Genomic DNA, 19,651 nt, shown 5'->3' on the forward strand with positions numbered 1-19,651 from the left:
GCTTTGTGTCTTTGAGAGAAGTATATTGTATTAACCCACTGTATTAACCTCATAGCTGAAGAAAGTTTGCAAAATCAATGTATAAACTGTGGCTAATATTTGGGAAATTACGGCATTCAAAACCCCTTTTTTTAATCTCAAATCTGCATAGGTTCCCTGGTTCTGTTGGTGTCCTGTGACACTCTGCAACTTGGGCACTTATTTTATGGATCCTTGATGCAGATATGCATTGCAGTTCCAGTAGCCTATGCAGCCTATTCAACATGAGGATCTAAAGCTCAAATCTGCAACGAGGTTCCATGAAAAGTTCTGGTGTCAATATATCTTTATGTACATGTGACATACTTCAAACAAAACTGAAGGAACTTCAGTGTATATCTGAGCTAATGGATCATCAGAGATTCTGGCAGATGGCCCCTGTCTCTAAACTATGGGGCCACTGCCAATGAATCTCTGTTCGGGCAATGACTCTCCAGCACTGTGGAAAGATGTATCCACATGTTCACTCAAAACGTACAAACAAGTAACCGATGGAACCTGTTCTATCACATGATACTGGAAACACTGAACTTAGCTGCAAGTAACCTAGCACATATGCCAACTTGGCCTGCTTGGAAGGCAAAAGGTTAATCCAAACAAACACGATGAAAATAATTATTTGACTAGATGATGATACGGCACAAATTAAATTAGGGTTAATTATAGAGACCTTGTGTGCCTCCAGTTTTTGTTACCCCTGGGCCTTAAAATGTCTTTAAAAAGGTTAAATATCACCTGACCAAGCCCAACTTCAACTAAATGCAATAACATAAAACCTAATTTCAATCTCATCTCACAGAATAACTAATCAAACACACAAAACAACGTCATAGCCTACAGAAACTTCTTTATGATCCCAGATGGAACCATTTAAAAAAAGCTCAACAACTGCATGAGTTGCATATTGATGGGCCAACAAAAGATACACCATTCAGCAGCTTATAGCTCTGTCTGGAGCAATTACTGGTCAGTATCCTCTTTTCATAGCAACAGCTGAAAAGCAACACACTGCCCAATTGATGACCATACATTTCTAAGCTTTCATCATTGTGGGGAAAAGGTTTCCATTGTTCTGTTTAAATACTCACACAGTCCCTGCACTGACATTAGTAAATTACAATGAACATCGCTGGTATTTATAAGTTAGTGCTGCATGATGAAAGAAGATATTCTTATCAAACATGGCATCATGCCATAACCTAAACAGAGCTTTACTGTCTTATCTGTGATCCAATACCAAGTTTTGCTGTAACTAAACAAAGATCTATTAGGAAGACGGCACTAGATAAAAGCAGAAGTTCCTCATCCTGTCATGAAGTTCATTTTCAGATAAATGGTGCATCATTCCAACCATGGGCTGAGGTCCAGCCCTCTGTTCAGAGTGCGTCAACTAGGCCCGTGCTACTTCACACTGTATCCCTTCCCTGTAAGGCCTCTACCAACACAGAGCGGCAGGCAATCACAGCCATCCTTTCAGCACTTTCACAACAGCTGGCCAGTTGTCTTTCAAGACACGCTCGCAAGATTGCTGCCGAGGTTGAGAGGCGAGCCGCTTGTCCTGTCAGATCAAACGAGAGAACGGGGCTCGGTGTTCAAATCAACCGCAGGGCAGATGACAGCACCATCTGGGGCCTTTGTACCTCTCAGGTGATCGAAAGGTAGATGGAAAACAAATCCTGAGGGAAAGGTCATAAAGTGCCAGCCATGCGAAATTAGAGGTCTGCCGTCTGAAAAGACTTTCATATGGGCTGTCATGTTTCCTTTTCTGCAGCCCTCTACTTAGCGTCCGTTTCTAGGATTACCTTTCACATTTCAATGCCTCCAGTCTACTGCCCAGAATTCATATCAGTTCTGTTGTGGAAGAACAACGATCCTGCTTTTGGAGGGAATACAATAGAAAGTCGAAGTAGATGTTTTGAAGGTGAACTGTTGTGAACTGCTGCTGTCTAAATAGTGAGTGAATGTGTTTTACCAGTTGTATTCCATTTTTACCAGTATAGGCAACATTCGCTGTACATCATTACCGCAAATAGGATTCAACCACATCCAAAAATATCCGTAAAAGCACCAAGCCCTTGGCTTATAGTACCAAAACATCTGAAGCCATCATACAATGCAACATACATAGACATACATCGCAAAACACCTTAAAATTGAGTTTGTGAAGTACGTTGGTCACACTACATTCTCTAGTAATAAAAACCACTGATCTAAAAACAGCTTACCTGAAAAGATACCTTCTTTTTGCCCATTTCTCTAAGCAGTATGAAGAACAACAGCTAGTTGAAGGCAGCGTTAGGTATGTCATAAGTGCAAGGATGTGGCTTGTGTGAGCATGTTTAAGGAGGGGTCTGGTGTGACTCAAGACAGGCTCACAGAATCAAGCATCGATTCCCAGATTAGGAAATGAAAACTGGAAAAACTGAACAGTTGGTCACACACACTTGTTGTTTGGGGTAGAAAGGCACGTCAACACACATAGCCAAGGACTAGTGCTTGACTCACCTCAACAGTACAACACAACCCCTAGGAAAACCAGTGTAAGAGAACTTTCAGCTATTAAGGTACATGGCCACGTCAAACAAGTAAATGCCCTTAGTTCACTCCAAAAGACGTCATGAGTGGATTTGAACTCTAGAAAGGATTGTAATGTCCGCAACACTGATAAATTGTTCCCGTTTAATGAAAAAAATGCAACGTTTCGACCCTACTGGGTCTTCATCAGGCAAATGGTCATTTTGCCTACGATGAAGGATTTGGATTTGAGCTCTACCCAACAACATACTGTAGGCCAACTCTAAAGCAGCCATTCAAAACAGTAAGTATAGGCCTACCGAAGCGAGCTTGTGCAATATAAACTGCCAGGCAACAGACTTCAGCCATGCACTCTGTTGAAGCGGTTTTTGATGTCAGAAAAAGATTAGACAATTCATGTGAGCAGAATAAACTTTGAGGTTGTGTGCCAAAAACCCCTGATGGTAGATCAAAATCTCTCTTGCGCTTTTCTTTCCAAAGAAACCAAGCATCTTTCTTTTAACAGCAGCAGTAAACACACACACATAGACAGACACACATACATACACACACCTTAAAGCATAACTCAAGAGTAAAAAACAACCTCAGGTCTATTTACGGAGTTAACAAGTTCAAACTTCTGATTGACTTGTGAGCAAGACCGTTTTTTTCATTAACACAGTAAAAGCTAAGGTGGCCAACTAACATGTCAAAAACAAAGCACTGCCAATTCTCAAAATATCAGAGGTGGAAAAGTCCAGCTTCAGAAAGTGGGCCAATCAAATCAGCTGATCTGAAATAGCACAACTCTTCAGCTAGGTAGAGCAGCAATTATCACCTGTGCACAGGTAGAACCAATAGACCTCTGAAGTTCGTCTAAAAGAAAGCTACAATTTTTCCGGTATCTTGAGACTTTTTTCTTTGGGAAAATAACATGGGGATTTTGAATAATCGCACCTGTTAAACTTTTGCAGGGAAGAAATTGGAAATGCAGACATTTTGCATTGCCCAGTTTTGTCCTCTGCCCTCGAGCACGGTGGCCAACAGGTGCAAACGACGTGCAACTCATGACAACACATGCAAATCAGCAAAACACGTGCAAATAGACAAAACACAAAAAACTTCAGTAAACACGTGAACACAGAAAACACTTTGCAAATTCAGACAACATTTTAGAAAGGAGCTGCCAATTTACAACACATGCAATTCAGAACACCCTCCAAAACTCACTGCACAAGCAAATCAGAAACACACTCCGAAACTCAACAAAATGGAAGTGTTTCCTGGGGGACACTTAAAAGTGATGAACACCTCTGAACAGATGGCGAAGGGGTGTGTGACAGTGACAGCTAGTAGCTCCTGTTTGAAAAGTTCTAGCTCTGAATGATCAGAGCCAGAACTTCTGAGGTAGTGTGGTGAGGGTCCCTACGGACACCTTTGAAAGTGCACAGGGAAAGGTTATACTGTAACAAGACCTGTATCTGAAGGAAGCAGCTTGCGTGGCTTTGCAGCGTCAAATCAGTGGCCGTCTTCAACTTTTTCCAGCGTTGTCTTGTCTATCTCTGGCTGAGCATAAGGCATTTTTGAATTGTAAGATAACTAAGATAATAATAATAATAATAATAATAATAATAATAATAATAATTCAGCCAGATCTGAACAGTGCTGACCCCCTTTAGTTTTCCCTGTACACCTATTCAGCGTTAATGCAAAAACTGCCTTGAACTTAACTACCTTAAAATAGACCCTAGGTTGTGTTTACTCCGGAGTCATGCTTTAAAAGGCAGGCATAGAAGGCTATAGATTGGATAAGAGGAGGCTTTCAGCAGCTAATGGCAAGAGAACTCTCAGAGAGTAGAAGGCATTCAGTAAAACCATTTAACTTCATCAAGAAAAAAAAAACCCTCACAATGCCTGGACACAAGTTCTTGACATTCTCGGAAAGAAATCACGTGCTCTAAATAAGACGTCCTCTTCAGGGCTGACAAAGAGTCCGGGTCCAGCAAAGCTCATTACACGGGGTAATTGTTTCTTAAGTAGCCACCAGAAATTGTGTTGATGGATGTCTCCTTCATCAGCGAAAATGTCATCGATTCTCCTGAGGCTCATGGGGCTGAGACAACAGTCGACATTCCTATCAACAGAGATGTCATGAGTGGGCAGCATCAATGTCATTTTCACTTCACAATCTGGAGCGAAACAAAACCAAAAGAAATGCAATCATGTTTTCCCCCAAAAGGAGCTGGTAGAGGGAGCCAGATCAGGGAGGAGAACAGTGATGCATGATGGTCTTGGAAGAGAGATGCTCTTACTTATACATGCCTCTTTGTATGGGGAAAACACATCCTCCATTACCGGAGGGTTTCAACTGGAACAATTGTCAGAAGATCTCGCCTCAGTTCTCCAATAAAAGCTACAATGTGTGAAATCAAGCCAGAACCAGCAAGATATCTGAAAAACCTCTCTCATATCCTCCACATCCTGGAGGCTATAAACATTAAAGTTTGAGGCTCCTTTTAGCTTTTTCACTTTAAAGTTATTTAAGGTTAGTGCCCTTTAAAAAAAGTGAGAGTGAGAGAGAGAGTATGCTTCTCAGGACATTTCTAATCAAACACATGCCCTCTGTCTAACTAATAATGCCATCATGCTCTCTCGGTCTCCTTACTAATGCCATTATGCTATGCAAAAACAAACCAAAATTCTGAGTGTTTTGCAATTTAAGCAGGGCTTAAGTCATTTGCAAGTCATACAGTATATTTGCAATTAGTGTGTTCCAGTAACAGTATACTTCCGGTTTTGGGTGGTACCCTTCAAGTCACATTCCTGGACCAGATAAAACTCTTAGGCTTCTCACAATAGCTCAACATCTTGTGCAATTAACAGAAATGTATGACATTGACAACCTTTACTTGTCGTGGTGTTCCAATCAGCACGGTTTGTCTGCCAGTATAGCAACAAAAGCTGGCATTATATTCATAAAATGTATTCAAGGTCATATGCAGTTTAGTCTGTCGACCATAAACATTGTATTGAAACTCAAACATAGCCTGTTATTGCAAACAGAGAACCTTTCTGGAAAGTATGACATTCTCTTTTTTATTGACTGATTTGTTTATTCCTTGAATCAGTTCAAAGCCTTACATTTAAGTGTTGTTGTGGTTGAATAATCGAGTACAACGTCTCATCATTTCTGCCAAGCTACCTGCATTGGAAGAAGCACTACTATTAAAGACAACAGTACAATCTTCATGGATGTCTCAACATCGATCAAAAACAGATTACAGCAGAGGAAATCCAATGTAATGATCAGTTGAGTGAGTGAGCCTGCAGGTCCTTAAAATGCGATATGGAATTCCTGAAAAACATTATTATCAAGGGAGTGCCATAGGAACCAATCTGAGGATGCAAGATTGCATCTATTCCCTTCCTCTCTATACCTAAGGGAAGTGGGGATCCACACATGTCCACACCCCTAACTAAGTCTCCACTCCAAACACTCCATGCATGGAGTCAGATGAAAAAGGGACTTCAAACCTCCATTTCACACAAACCCTCCTTGATGCACTATCTGAGAGTTTGACATCCTCAGCGCTATTTTGAAGGTCACCAGGTGGTCAGGGGGGGAAAGGAACAACAGAATCTGCTCCATCACACCTATTTCCCTCAAACATGCACTGCGTGAGTGAGGCTTCCTTCCATCTGCTTCTTGCCTTCTTAAGACTGTCAGGGTGATGCTGATGCAGTTGCCAGGCAACGGTCACTGGCACCTCTTTGCATGCTTTCTCATTATCGAGAGTGCATGCCAATGATAGGGGCCTTTCGTCTCTGGATGATTCCCTCTGGTTCTTTTGTGTTGCTCGGCTTCGCTGTTGCACCCTTTGATGTTGGCTTAAAGACCTCCATTTCCATCTCATTTGGAGGGCATTTTCTTTAAAAAATCTCGCTTCTCGATCAAGAGTGTTAATGGTGACAAGCAACCTGAAGAATTACCCAACAAAACCCCCTGAGCAAGTTTTCCCCTCGCTGAGTATTTTTGGTGCAGCGTACTTACAATATCCCCACACACCGCCGAAATCCCGCGGCACGCCTGAGACAAGCAGGAGAAAGACAGCGTTTGTTATGTTTGTAAGTCATCTGGTTGATCGCCAGCAGGTGTATGCATATCAGTGGACCAAACTCAGCCAAGGGGTGTATGAGAACAACAACAAAGCATTCCGGCACAGCTGTCAGAGGCAGGTGCCTGAGGACGGCAGCCTCTTGGCTACCGAGAGTAAAAGCCCATGGACACACTTTCTTTCTGTGACACCAACACACATAAACCACCATGTCCTCCACCATGTCCAAGATAAAGGCAATTAAAGCCCTATTCGCACGGGATTAGTATTACCTGTGGACCTCTGGTCATTTTCAAATTATCGCCCCACCTCTGTGTTACTTGCAGCGCATTCGCACGGGATAAGCAAAGTCTGTAAATTACTCTATTTTCACTGACATTACACCCGGATATGTCGTATCCTAACGTCCGAAAACAACGCAGAAAGTAGAAATATGCAATTGCAATAGCAATCACTGAGATGCAGATTCGCACGGGATTAGTATTATCACCAGACGTCTGTGTTTGGCGAAATACAGTAGGTAATTTGCGGCGGAATTTTTACTTTACAAATTACAGACATGGCACATTCGCACGGGACTAAGATCTCAGGCATCCTCCGCAATTATCACAAATCACCAAAGGTCCACAGGTAATACTAATCCCGTGCGAATAGGGCTAAAGTCATCTTTGAAGTTCTTGGAAAAAGTGGAAATTTACCAGCGACAAAAATAAAACCTTGGACACTCATGTGGGTTATGCTCTTTTTTGTGCAAAACTGGGGAGATAAACTGACATAGGTGATGAGGAAAAGAGGATTTTGCTCGAAAATACATCAAAAGAGAATATTCTTGCACATCAAATGTTGCTATGTATTCATGCAAGTACTTAAATGAGAAATATACTCAATATGGTGGATACAAAAATGACACCATAACATGTAGATCCAAGCAACTAGTTATGACTGTAATTGATTTCCAATACACTAATCACTGCATCACTGGTTGCTCCTCGTTCATAACTAAACGCACCATCCTTAGTGATTTGCCACCTATTAAGACCACCACGCAAGGTCTCCACTTTTGAATAAGTGAGTGTCTAATGGGAGCTGCCTGGATGTACAACATGAATGATCAGGAAGGCTTAAAAAGGCATACTTACTGGTTGGTCAACCCCTTACACAATTTGTGGGTGTAGCCCTCAGTACAAAAACAGAAGAGAGCTATTCAAGCTTCCACAAGTAAATAGAGCTCACTCGTTTTGTTACAGACAACTAACCTTGTGTGGCCTGTGATACTAATTTTGAAAGCATGGCTCCCCAGGGCTGTGTTGTGTGCCCACCCCTTCAATGACTGAGCTTTGTGTGGGAGGTCTCCGGTCCTATATTTGGACCATCTGCAGTGCACGCAGAATAAAAGTAACCGTCCTTCAATGACCAGTCCGTTTTGTTCGTAACAAAGGGGTTGGTCGACTCTATAATAGATCATAAGGAGGGACAATGTTTGTTTAATCTTTATATCAAATCTTTTGTTGTGTTTGTGTTTTACTTGTTCTTTCTTTGAGAGTACAGTGTGATGAAACATCTAAAATAGAGTCAAGAAGCACAGTTAGCAAGGTCGTATCATATACACACACACACACACACACACACACGATGCATGTCTGTGTGCTGGGTGGGAGTGAGGGCGCTGGCCTCAGGGCTCTATGGGCTCCGGCCCTTTCTTTCTCTCTTTCTGTATGTGTGTTTGTGTTTCTGTGACACACACATACACATACATATACTGTATATATATATATATATATATATATATATATATATATATACATATACACACACACACACACACACACACACACACACACATGTTCAGAATGAGATCACTGTAGCCTAGATGCATTTTGAGAACTACACAAGGCATATTTAAAATAGCCCACATACACACAGTAGGCTACAGGATTAAAACTGGCTCATGTTTCCATTTGATCCACGTGAGCAGCGTCGCAAGGGGAACAGCAGCACAGCGGCCTGTCGACCACTCAACAATTTCCCATCTAAAGCCTGCTATGCGCGTCTCAAGACTCTCTGGTGGCGAAACTCAGTTCAGCAAATGCATTAGCTTAGCGGTTACTAAGCTACCCCACCAAGTTAATGTTTCAGCTAAAACGATTACAGCCCAAGATGGCCCGGAGTGCCCAGAGGAAGCCAGCTCTGTCCAGGCAGCTTCCTAACGGTCACTCCCCGTGGTAGTACTGGCTGATGACGGGAAGTGCATCTTGCCTGCTCTGATAGCATTACTTTAAATGTCTTGAGGAGACAAATCTAATTGTAGCCAATTTAAGTCTAACAGCAAATTAGCGGTTTGAAAGAGCACACACCCCTACAGCACACAGTGTGGTGGAGTACTAGGGCTTGGCCACATTTGCTGTCTGAAACGGTGAAACCGATTTTAAATCAGGGCAGATAAACAAACACTCCCCTGGCCCGTTAACAACAACAGGAAACATTGGAGATCCCTCCTTGCAAATTACGGCCAATTCACTTTGAAGAGCTGACTGTTGTTCTTTGCTGCTATTAAAAGCTTTTTATTCCCCTCCCTCAGTTGTGTTCCGACAACAAGCAGAAGAAAGCATGTGTCAGAAAAGGCAAGCTGAACCACAAGAAGGATACAAAGGGTCTAAAACATCCAGAGCAGTCCTCCTACTGAGCCTGTGCAGACACAGTGTATGTATGTGTGTGTATATGTTAGCCTGGGGCTGAGAGTAGAGTAGAGTGTGTGTGTGTGTGTGTGTGTGTGTGTGTGTTAGCATGGGGCTAAAAGTACACAGTGTCTGAGTGTGTGTATGTTAGCATTGGGCTGAGCGTGCAGAAACAGTGTGTGTGTGTGTGTGTGTGAGTACAGGGCTAAGAGTACAGAAACAGTGTGTGTATTTGTTGGGGCTGAGCGTGCAGATGACACACACACACACACACACACACACACACACACACACACACACACACACACACACCTCGCAGGATTCCTGTTACCCATTACCTGCTCAGGTGAATGGGGTCACAGCCATGCAGACTCTAAAAAAGGTCAGATGCACTGGCCTGACCGGTGAGGTACAATGCCAGGAGATCAATGATTAATGCAGATACGTGTTGACATTGGACCCCACTGTCCAGACACAGAGGTGATTCTGATGGAAAAAGATGTTAACACACCATCTGCAGAGAAACATGCTGTCTCTTCCTCTCTCTCTCTCTGTTATACCTTTTAATAGGGGAGTCATATTTACTTGATCTTGCCTCAAAGTACACTAACAAAACAAACCTCAGACAAATGTTTAGAGGAACTGCACTCAACTGACATGGAGTTCTGGTGAAGAGGATCAGCAGATATCTTCCTCTGCAGCCATTGTTTTGATTACCTTGACTGGGTGTATCGTCACTTGCGTTATGTTGCTGCATTTCCATTAGCTGTGATACTAAGCTTGTGGACATGTGAGAAAGATAAAAAAAATCAAAATAAATAAAAGTGTAACCAGTGAGGAAGAGGAACATGTTTGATGTGTTTTCTCCGTTTACCTGGCGGGGAGCGGGCTGCTTTGGCGGGCGCCGGGCGGCGTGTGAGATGAAGCCTGATGGGGTTTATTCGAGTGCTCAACCAGGAAGATCACAGGTACCCTGCGCCTGCCGCCGTACGCAATTTCACGGTCTGTCATGAAAGCTTAGCCAGAGTGGCGGACCGAGACCGCGTGGAGTGCCCAGCTGTGCGGCTCCTCCGAACCCTCCTGTGTGCGTCCACTCATGCACTGCCCTGTGTATCTCCCCACAGTCAGGGAGGGGCAGGGAACACAGGTCAACTAGGAAGGGCTTCAGTGTGGGGCCTTTTCAAAATCATTTGCCTGAAAAAGACCCAGACGGTATAGTCTGGTTTTCACCATACTAAGCTCAATCTTTTAAGATTGAACATTAGTCTGGGGAAGCTGCGCTTTGATTCTACTGCAAAAGAGGCGTGATCAATGTGCATCTTTCAAATGACTCCGTACTCAATTGCCACGAGCGGGGCTAGTTGGTAAATTAAACTTTTAGCCTACCAAAGCCGGTTGGTAGAATCGCAAACACGTCCTTCTGCTGTATGAACTGTTCCAGCGCAAGTTTTTGTTCTGTTTTCAAAGAAAACTTGCCTTTAACATCTTCCAAAACAGAAGCGACAGCGGCTGCTGCTTTCGTTTCGTTGCTGCTTAAGTTTCGCTACCAGCCGGCTGTCAACCGGCCAATAGCGTGCCAGGACTAGAGTATGGCCATTCTGATTGGAGCCAAAGATTCTGGCAATGAAACAGCGAAAGTAGATCTGCTGGTATCCAGCCTGAGCTGCCGGGCGAAATTCAAATTCCCTGGAAGTTCAGGCAGGGTTCACCCAGCCTACCCAGGCGGGTCAAAATGTGGCTGTGTTTTATTAAAAGGTTGGGAGCTACTCGGGAGTGCAGCTAGACAGACATTCTCTTGTTTTGCCGCCTTCTCTGAATCACACACAATGCTACAGAAACCTTGCAGCACCTGCATGCACATCTCCCTACCTACAAAAGCCAACTTTATTTCCAATGCCTTTTTTAGTTATGTTCATGTGGTGTGATTGATTTGGGACAGGTTCTCTACTCCAGGAATAGACCTGATGATGTATCTAGATCTGACAGTGTCTGAGATCACCACGGGTTCGCTGAATCCGTGTTCCTAAAATGGGTATGGTGTCCTGCTGTGAGCCCATGTCTATGTGAAGAAGGCAAAGAGTAGGGTACATCCAGAGCAACACAAAAGAGCTCGGAGTCTGAGTCACTCTCTTCTCCATGTAGATGATTCTGAAGGTCGATTCACCACAGGACACGATAGCCTAAGCAAACTTGTTGCAGCTTCACAACAGGATGGGAAACCATAGGCACAGCTGGAGCACACACACTAATGGTGGAGGATTCAAAAACACAGCTTTATTTCAAACTGCAGAACCCTAAAAATGAAAGAAAGAGAAAAACAGAAAAATAAATAAATTCTCGGTCCTCCTGCCTTGCCTTGCGCGTTCAGCTCCAGCTCTACAAAGGCTAAACGCTGAGGCGCCATCCTTTGTGAATGTCACATCCAGCACGTTCTCCACTGCTTTTCAACTCCCACTCCTCCATCTCTCCCTGCGGAGACGATCACTCCTTTCCGCTGTGCGAGGCCGACGCCCCCGGCCCCCACCCCCTCCCTGGGGGTCCTCCACTCCCCGAACCAATCCCAGCTAGCGCAGGAGAAGCCAAGAGCACAAGAGTCAGCGAGAAGGAGACACACACACACAACACACACACCCTTTGTGTGTGTGCGTGTGTGTGTGCATATGCATGTGGCACACACACACACACACACACTTTATCAACGCTGTAGCGCGGTGACGCATGAGGCTGGCCGGGTACAACAGCAAAACATGAGAAAGGGAAAGCGCCGTGACATAGCATCGGCTCCGTGTTATCGCACCGACTGAGAGATGTGCCACTGATACCTTTATCACTGCAAGTGACTAATCCACGCAATACCTCCCTATCACAACAGCACTATAAAAAGCGGTATTAACGCCAGGTTTAGCTCTGTGACACATTTCTGGACCACAGCTGTGGCCTCAGAGGGACGCACACACACACCACACACACAACACACACACAACACACAACACACAACACACAACACACAACACACAACACACAACACACAACACACTACAGTATAAAGTGGCATTGACTGTTTTTAAATCATTACATGGGCAGACTCCAGGTTATGTAACAAACATGCTGAACTTTTACACAACCGCTAAGATCTGCATCCTACGCACTCCTGGACACATCCCGTTCCCACACACAGAAAGGTGACCGTGCTTTCAGTATCTATGCACCGCGCCTCTGGAACAGTTTACCACAGGACCTTAAAGTGGAACTGTGCAGTTTTTTTAAGCTTAATTTACCCTCTTAACTGAACAGCTTCGGAGTCATTGGAATGGTTATACGTCCTTTTTCTGGTTGAATGGCGGCCGTTTCGCTTCCACCTCACGTCTAGGAGCAGAAAAAACACCTTGCAGCTTTGGGCAGGCGGGCCGGTGCACTGACCAACAGAAAGTCTCGCAGCATCGCGATCATTCTCATGAAAAGGCCAGACTGACCGATTAAGGAGTGTTGCAAAATATACACGCTAAAGCTGTAGGGGAAGCTCTGCAGAAAATCCTGCCAGCGTGAAACACCAAAACAGCGAAGAAATCGCCAAACCTGCATAGTTTCTCCTTAAATCAGCATCATCTGTGACTTTTAAATATAAAACCCTATTTTTTCAGACTTGCTTTTAACAGCCATTGAGCCTGTTCAACAAATGGATTTTGATGCCACTTGTATCTTGTCTGTTTGTTTCTATATCTGCCTTCTTCAGTCTTTTTAACTGTGAAGCACTTTGGAATGTACCGTAATGTCCTAAAATGACACACACACACACACACACCTCGCCATAGCCACATCAATCACAATTTACCTGTGGAAATAAACTGGTTCTTTTGGCTTTTTCATGGTCATATTTTTCCACTCACTATAGTTCCACCCACACATATTCACTGCAGACAAGTGGAACCTTATAATGTAAATGAAGCCTTTACTACAGAGGTTACTCACCAACATGGCTACCAACAGAATGTAAGTAAATGTAAGTACACACACACACACACACACACACACACACACACACACACACACACACACACACACACACACACACACACACACACACACACACACACACACACACACACACACACACACACACACACACACACACACACACACACACACACACACACACACACACACACACACACACACACACACTGTGTTTTAGGTGCGACTGATAGCAGAACATATGTTAGCGTTATAAGGGAAACGCTCTCAGATGTCATGGTGTGTGACGCAATAGCACCAGAGGAACAGCATCGGCAACATTGAACTGAATGACATCACTCACACAGTCACTCACGCATTGCTCATCATCAGCGCATTAATGAGATGCACTGCCTGCGTTAATACCAACAGGGTGGAGGAGTGGTGGTGGCATTCCAAAGTGTGAATGAAAGATGGAAAAAAAAACTCTGTGAAGATCTAAACGTGGAGATGAGTAATAATCACTGAATTAATTTGCACAGCAATCCACAAGATTACACAAGACAGTACCAGTTCTGTCTTTTTCCAATTTGCCATTCCCAGTGGAGATTTTCCTTTGAGGTTGCATGCAAAAGAGCAGTAATACAATATTGTCAGAAGCACAATAAATGGACAGCATTCCCGACAGACTTGACCGACGTTGACCTTGAGAGTTAGGGCTGGGCAGAGGAAGGTCACGAGAGCTGGCCCTGTATCAGCTGCAGCTAGTCTGAGGACACATGAGGAAATGGAGCCATTCAAGGAGGGAGCTGCTTTTCTATTCATGAATTATCACGGCTGGTGAAGGAGACAATGGGCTTGCAGTCCTTTTTAAAATTCAATAAAAACCCTTCTCTATTATGGCCAATGAATTTAGCTAATGTAGTCCTACCTGGGCCCAGTCTCTTGAGTGATATACAGTATAAAAAGAAAGCGTGGTAGCGGTTTCTGACAGCTCATTAAGTTTCTGTTCATAAAGGTGTGACAAGTCTGTGAATAACAGCCACAGAGACAAGTCATCCTGGGGTGCTTTTTGCTTGTGTCTGGCTAGTCATGAAAAAAAACTTACTCAACATTTAAGCCAATCTAAACCATTGCCCTTAATTCTACATCAGGGAATTTAATGTAATGAAATGTGACACAATTTAACTTAACATCACTCATGATTTACAATGACAAAAACATATCTAAAATATCATACTCAGTATATGTGTAGGCTAAGCAAGTGTGTGTGTGTGTGTGTGTGTGTGTGTGTGTGTGTGTGTGTGTGTGTGTGTGCCAACCTGTTCCCATGGTTCTCTACCATTCCACCTGGTTGCTAAGCACCCTGATCCGGTGACTGGTGCTGCTCAATAAAGAGCTCCGTCTGCGTCAACACGGAACCCCTCGTCACAAGCACTGATTGCCTAGTGCCGGCCAGACTCACGTATCCAAGACGTCGCCAAGGCTGTGCTTCAGGGGACTTTAGACTGCCCGCTGGACGGTCTTCCACAGACTGATGTGCTTTAAGGAGATCCTCTGTAAATACCACCGACAGTTTAGCCCTCCTTTATCACCAAGTCCAGTCCTCATTAAAGCACCTGCTATTCTCTTTAACAGACTGGAAGACAGCTTTTACGGACTTACTTAACCCCTCAAGTTGAATAAGGCATAGGCGAAAAACAAAAAACAAAACAAAACAAAACAAAAAAGGCCATGTAAACAATACCCAACAGTGCTTGAGGTAGACTACATCACTAAATGATTTCGAAATCTTAGAGTCCTTGAGTATTTGAAAAGTGGCCACTTCTCTCCCTTGACAACATTCTCTGCTCCAACAGATCTATTGAAGTCCTTTCCAATGACTTATGTCTCCTGCTCAATGGCCTATCCTGACTACAGCAGGATGTGTTTGTTGTGTCGTCGTTTTCCTTTTCCTGAATAACAACAAAGTTATGACCAAACTGGATAATAAATGCACTGCAGAGAAAAAACATCGCCATAGCCACATCAATCACAATTTACCTGTGGAAATAAACTGGTTCTTTCATTTAGCTTTTTCATGGTCATTTTTTTTCCACCCACTATAGTTCCACCCACACATTCACTGCAGACAAGTGGAACCTTCTCTCTATAATGTTAATGTAAATTAAGCCTTTACTACAGAGGTTATTCACCAACATGGCTACCAACAGAAGGTAAATGTGCACACACACACCACACACACACCACACACACCACACACACCACACACACCACACACACACCACACACACCACACACACCACACACACCACACACACCACACACACCACACACACACACACACACACACGAAATTAATAAAAACACAGGACATTTGGCTCAACAAATAGCAAAATCTGTTCAAATCTGGCAGATAAAAGTACCACTTTTTCCTTCATTACAGCATGTCCAAAAGAAATCACTTCCAAATACAAAATTCTAAGCCTAATAGTAAGCCTGTCTTCACAGGTATGCCATTATACAGAGGAAACACAGTAAGCCAAAAAGACAGCCAAGCAGAACCTCATTTGAACTGACTAAACTAAATTCATGCCAGTGTTCCAGAGGTCTTGTTGTGTCAGAACACAACCACCCAAGCGTATGGTGGTGCACAATGTTTGTCACTTTTTGAGCAAGTTAACTACTGAATACCTAATTCCTAAAAGTGCCTTTAAAATGGAAAAGTGATCACACTTGGCTTGTGTCTCTGGCCAGAGTTTACAGAAGGCCAGTCTGGGTTCTCGTAATGCCATTCTTAACATTTCCCCTCCGTCATTGCGTGTTTAATTCCACTTCATCTGAAAGCAACACTGGTCCTCCCAGCATCCTGAGTCACACAAAGAGCCATTGATACTCGGGCAAAAAGATAGACCACAGCATACACAGTACAGTACTGCACTATCAGAGGAAAATAAGCAAAATGGGACTATTTTCTGACAGATACTGTGTGATTTGAGATATCATTTTTGAAAGTCAAACTTCAGTTCAATATTCAAAATTTAGTTTCATGTTGGGCCACTTGTGATCGTTGAACGTATCTAGTGCAGACAGCACTCCTACTAGGTCAGCGTCATGATCTGTCACACAAGAAGGATGGCGTGAATATAAAAATGTAACAACATTAACCACTGGCACTGGGAGCTACGATCTGTACAATAAATGGCTTTTGCCATTTGCTAAATGCATTAGTTCAAATTCCCATTGTGATATAAAAAAAAAAAAAAAAAAAAAAAAACTTAGATTAATTATGCAGCCCTCTACAGAACAGTGCAGACCACATAACTGCAGCAATCTGCAGCCGCCAGAAAGCAGCCCTGAGTTTGTGCTTTCTTTCCACGGTGGCAATGTAAAGATTGCAGCTCTTTTCCTTGCTATTACAGGGCAGGCTCCAAAAGCATTCTATCAATCGGGTGCCCATTAACCCTGCAAACATGCTGAGAGCAGTGAACATGGGTACGAGGCTACCGATTCATTTCAGCTGCAACAAACCGACAAGCAAGTAATCAAACCTGTGTGCTACACTTAGAATAAATTGAATATTTGTTTTCACTTTTCTAAGACCACGTTTAGTGCTACCTGGAGACTAAACATATATATATATATATATTTCGTTTTCTAAGACCACATTTAGCTGTTTTTAAAGAGATTTGACCACTATGGGGAAAAACAAAGAGAATGAAGCAATAAGAAAATTCTGGTTTGAACAAAGTGGCAGTTGGGGAACCGGAGACAGTTAAGAGCTGAGAAAGAACCATCAGTATCTCAGCATGCAGTCGCCTGTTGGAAGCAAACCCTCTGATACAGGCAGATCATCTCCTCCCACTGCACCTGAGAAATTAGATTCCGCTTGACAGCATCTAGACAGCCGATCTATTCTCTTCTGTATTGCCATTACACACACACACATACATGCATAAAGCTCAAATAATGCACGCACACACACACACACACCTCACAAAAGGATTATTCCAGAGAATCCTAAGCAATCTATTCTTCTCCATGATGGGGATGGTCGCAGGCAAATCCCCCCTCCCTCCTGACCAAGTTCAAACTGAAATTACATAACCACTCCAGGGATTTCAATCACTCAGTCAGCAGGAGCTCCCATAGTAGCCCCAGTAGTTAGCATACATTTGCCTTCATTTACATACATCTGGCTGCATTTCACTTGATTGTGACACGTAGGGAGAAAATAGGAGCTTGGCGCTAAACCACCGTGCCTGCTGGGAAATGTAGTGGCGTAATGCTGATTTGTTGTGTTCAGAACGTCAGCATGGGAAGTTGGCTATGAAGAAAGTATATCCACAAAGACTAAATAACTTTTTGAGCACTACGGAGATCTCATAATATTTTCATAATATTTACAATGCTCAGTAATAATAACATCATGAACTAGTCAGCCAGATTCGGCGCTTGTGTTGCTTGGAGAGTGTTTGATATACGAGTGTCTGATAATGGTGTCATCCCCATGTGGATTGTAATCAACATTAAATGTAAACCACGGAGGAGACTAATGGGAAATTGACAGTGTGTTCAGGTATGTGCACACCAAGATGCCAGTGGGCCACATGAAAGCAGAGAGAGCATTTAACAAATGGGTGACCAATGTGCTACACAATCAGAACAGGGTGAAGATCTGTTGAAATCTGGAGCTTTGCATCAAAACATGACGTCACTGCTTATCTCCATGACAAAATATGACGTCACTGCTTATCTCCATGACAAAGGCAGGAAACCGGCGACATTGCGTGCATTCTTTTGGAAGTATGAGGAGGAAGACCAAACCATTAGATTCGAGTCATCCCGACTCCCGAGTGTTAGGCAACTTTGTCCTTTGTAGCTCTGATGTTATTTTGCCATTCGCTATTCCTTTGGAAATGGGCAACATAGCCAGTTTGATGCTTCCCTCCAGTTGCCAAATGTCTGACACTATCCTAATAACAATATTTAATAACACTACTCTACAAACTACAAACCCCAGCACTCAGTCTCATAAATGACTGAATGATGTTTAAATGATGCTGGAAAATCATGTTCAGATAGAATCTCCTGCTATGAAAGGGAAGAGTACTGTTTTACAGCCATCCAGACACTGTCCAGCGTTTGAACAATATCTCCTAAACAGATTGAAGAAGCTTCGTTAAACCTGGCCTACTCACTCACCATGACATCATAAGATCAATGGGTTAAAGGTCAAGGTTACATGGGGTCATGCATAACACATTGCTAAAACAGACTCTTTGTACAGTACAGTATATGGCCGAAGGAAAAATTCTGTCCAGTGCATACAAGGTTATGGCAGACACAGGCATACCAGGCAATGAATTTGAACCTAGGATATAACACCAATATCCTATCGAAACACACATGGGTACGCTGTGACACGGACAAAACAATACACTTAGAAATGAATGGCAAACTTCCCATTGAATAACTCGCACCATCAAACAAAAACTGCCATAATTACTGCCAGGGTGATTCAATGAAACGGGTGCCTTTTCCTCTATAAAATGCTAAGAAAAAATGGGTGGTTGGATAAACCTTGATGGACACCCTGAAAGTAAAGCAAAAACAACAAATACAGGTAGTCTACAGGCAGACATTATGTGAAAGTCAAACCAAGGGATACAAAAAAAATAATAAAATATTCACCAAAAACATGATTTTATCCTGAATAAATATGTCTGATCTCTTTAGCAAAATATATTCAATTCTGAAAATAATAAAAGTTTGATAGGAATACAACATATACGTGGTGATCTGTTAGATCTGTCACATGGAAATGGTCATGCACTGGTGAACAATGGTAAAAAATAGTGTGCTATATCTTGTACACCATGTTAACAAAAGCTCTTGAATTAGCTTTTGGCTTTATAAACACACTTTGGCTCTAGTTTGTGCCTAATGCATCTCATCAAATGTTGTGTACACAAATGGCACCCGTTTCATAAAGTGACCATCAAGGAAATCTTAGAGATGAGCCTTTTATCCGCCTGAGAGTGCTTTGAGCAGAGTTCAGTTTGAGAAAAAGATTACACAGGATATCAGTGGGATCTACAATAATTGAACGCACTAAAGACCAATCCTTTCAGACAAAATATTATCAGATTGAGTGTGACAAAGGAGTTGGCAGTAGTCACGTCTATCTCCGTCAACAGACTGATACTGCTTCAATCTGTACTGTCTTAAGTGTAGTTGGAGAGACTGACTGAACTCCGAGATTCAACGCAGATTGGGCAGGTGTTGTTGATGCAAACAAACCGTGCGTTGTGCTCCACCAAAACCAGCATGAAAGGGTCGTCTGTGCTCTCACAG

The 19,651-nt window shown here is 43.0% G+C and overlaps 1 protein-coding gene across 2 annotated transcripts in view; it reads right to left on the bottom strand.

Annotated features, from left to right (window-relative positions):
* The window catches only part of tp53i11b (tumor protein p53 inducible protein 11b), a 55,187-nt gene that overhangs the window by 28,577 nt on the left and 6,959 nt on the right, over positions 1-19,651 (bottom strand). The window contains exon 1 of one of the 2 annotated variants that reach the window (XM_062547084.1): positions 2,265-2,353. The exons of the other annotated variant lie outside the window; for it this stretch is intronic. Coding sequence (XP_062403068.1) covers positions 2,265-2,291 — 27 coding nt within the window. The 5' untranslated portion in view covers positions 2,292-2,353. Of the gene's footprint in view, positions 1-2,264; positions 2,354-19,651 lie in introns of those variants that run through there. 2 annotated transcript variants of the gene reach the window in all.

The sequence above is a fragment of the Sardina pilchardus genome, chromosome 10 (assembly GCF_963854185.1).
Source record: "Sardina pilchardus chromosome 10, fSarPil1.1, whole genome shotgun sequence".
NCBI lineage: Eukaryota > Metazoa > Chordata > Actinopteri > Clupeiformes > Clupeidae > Sardina > Sardina pilchardus.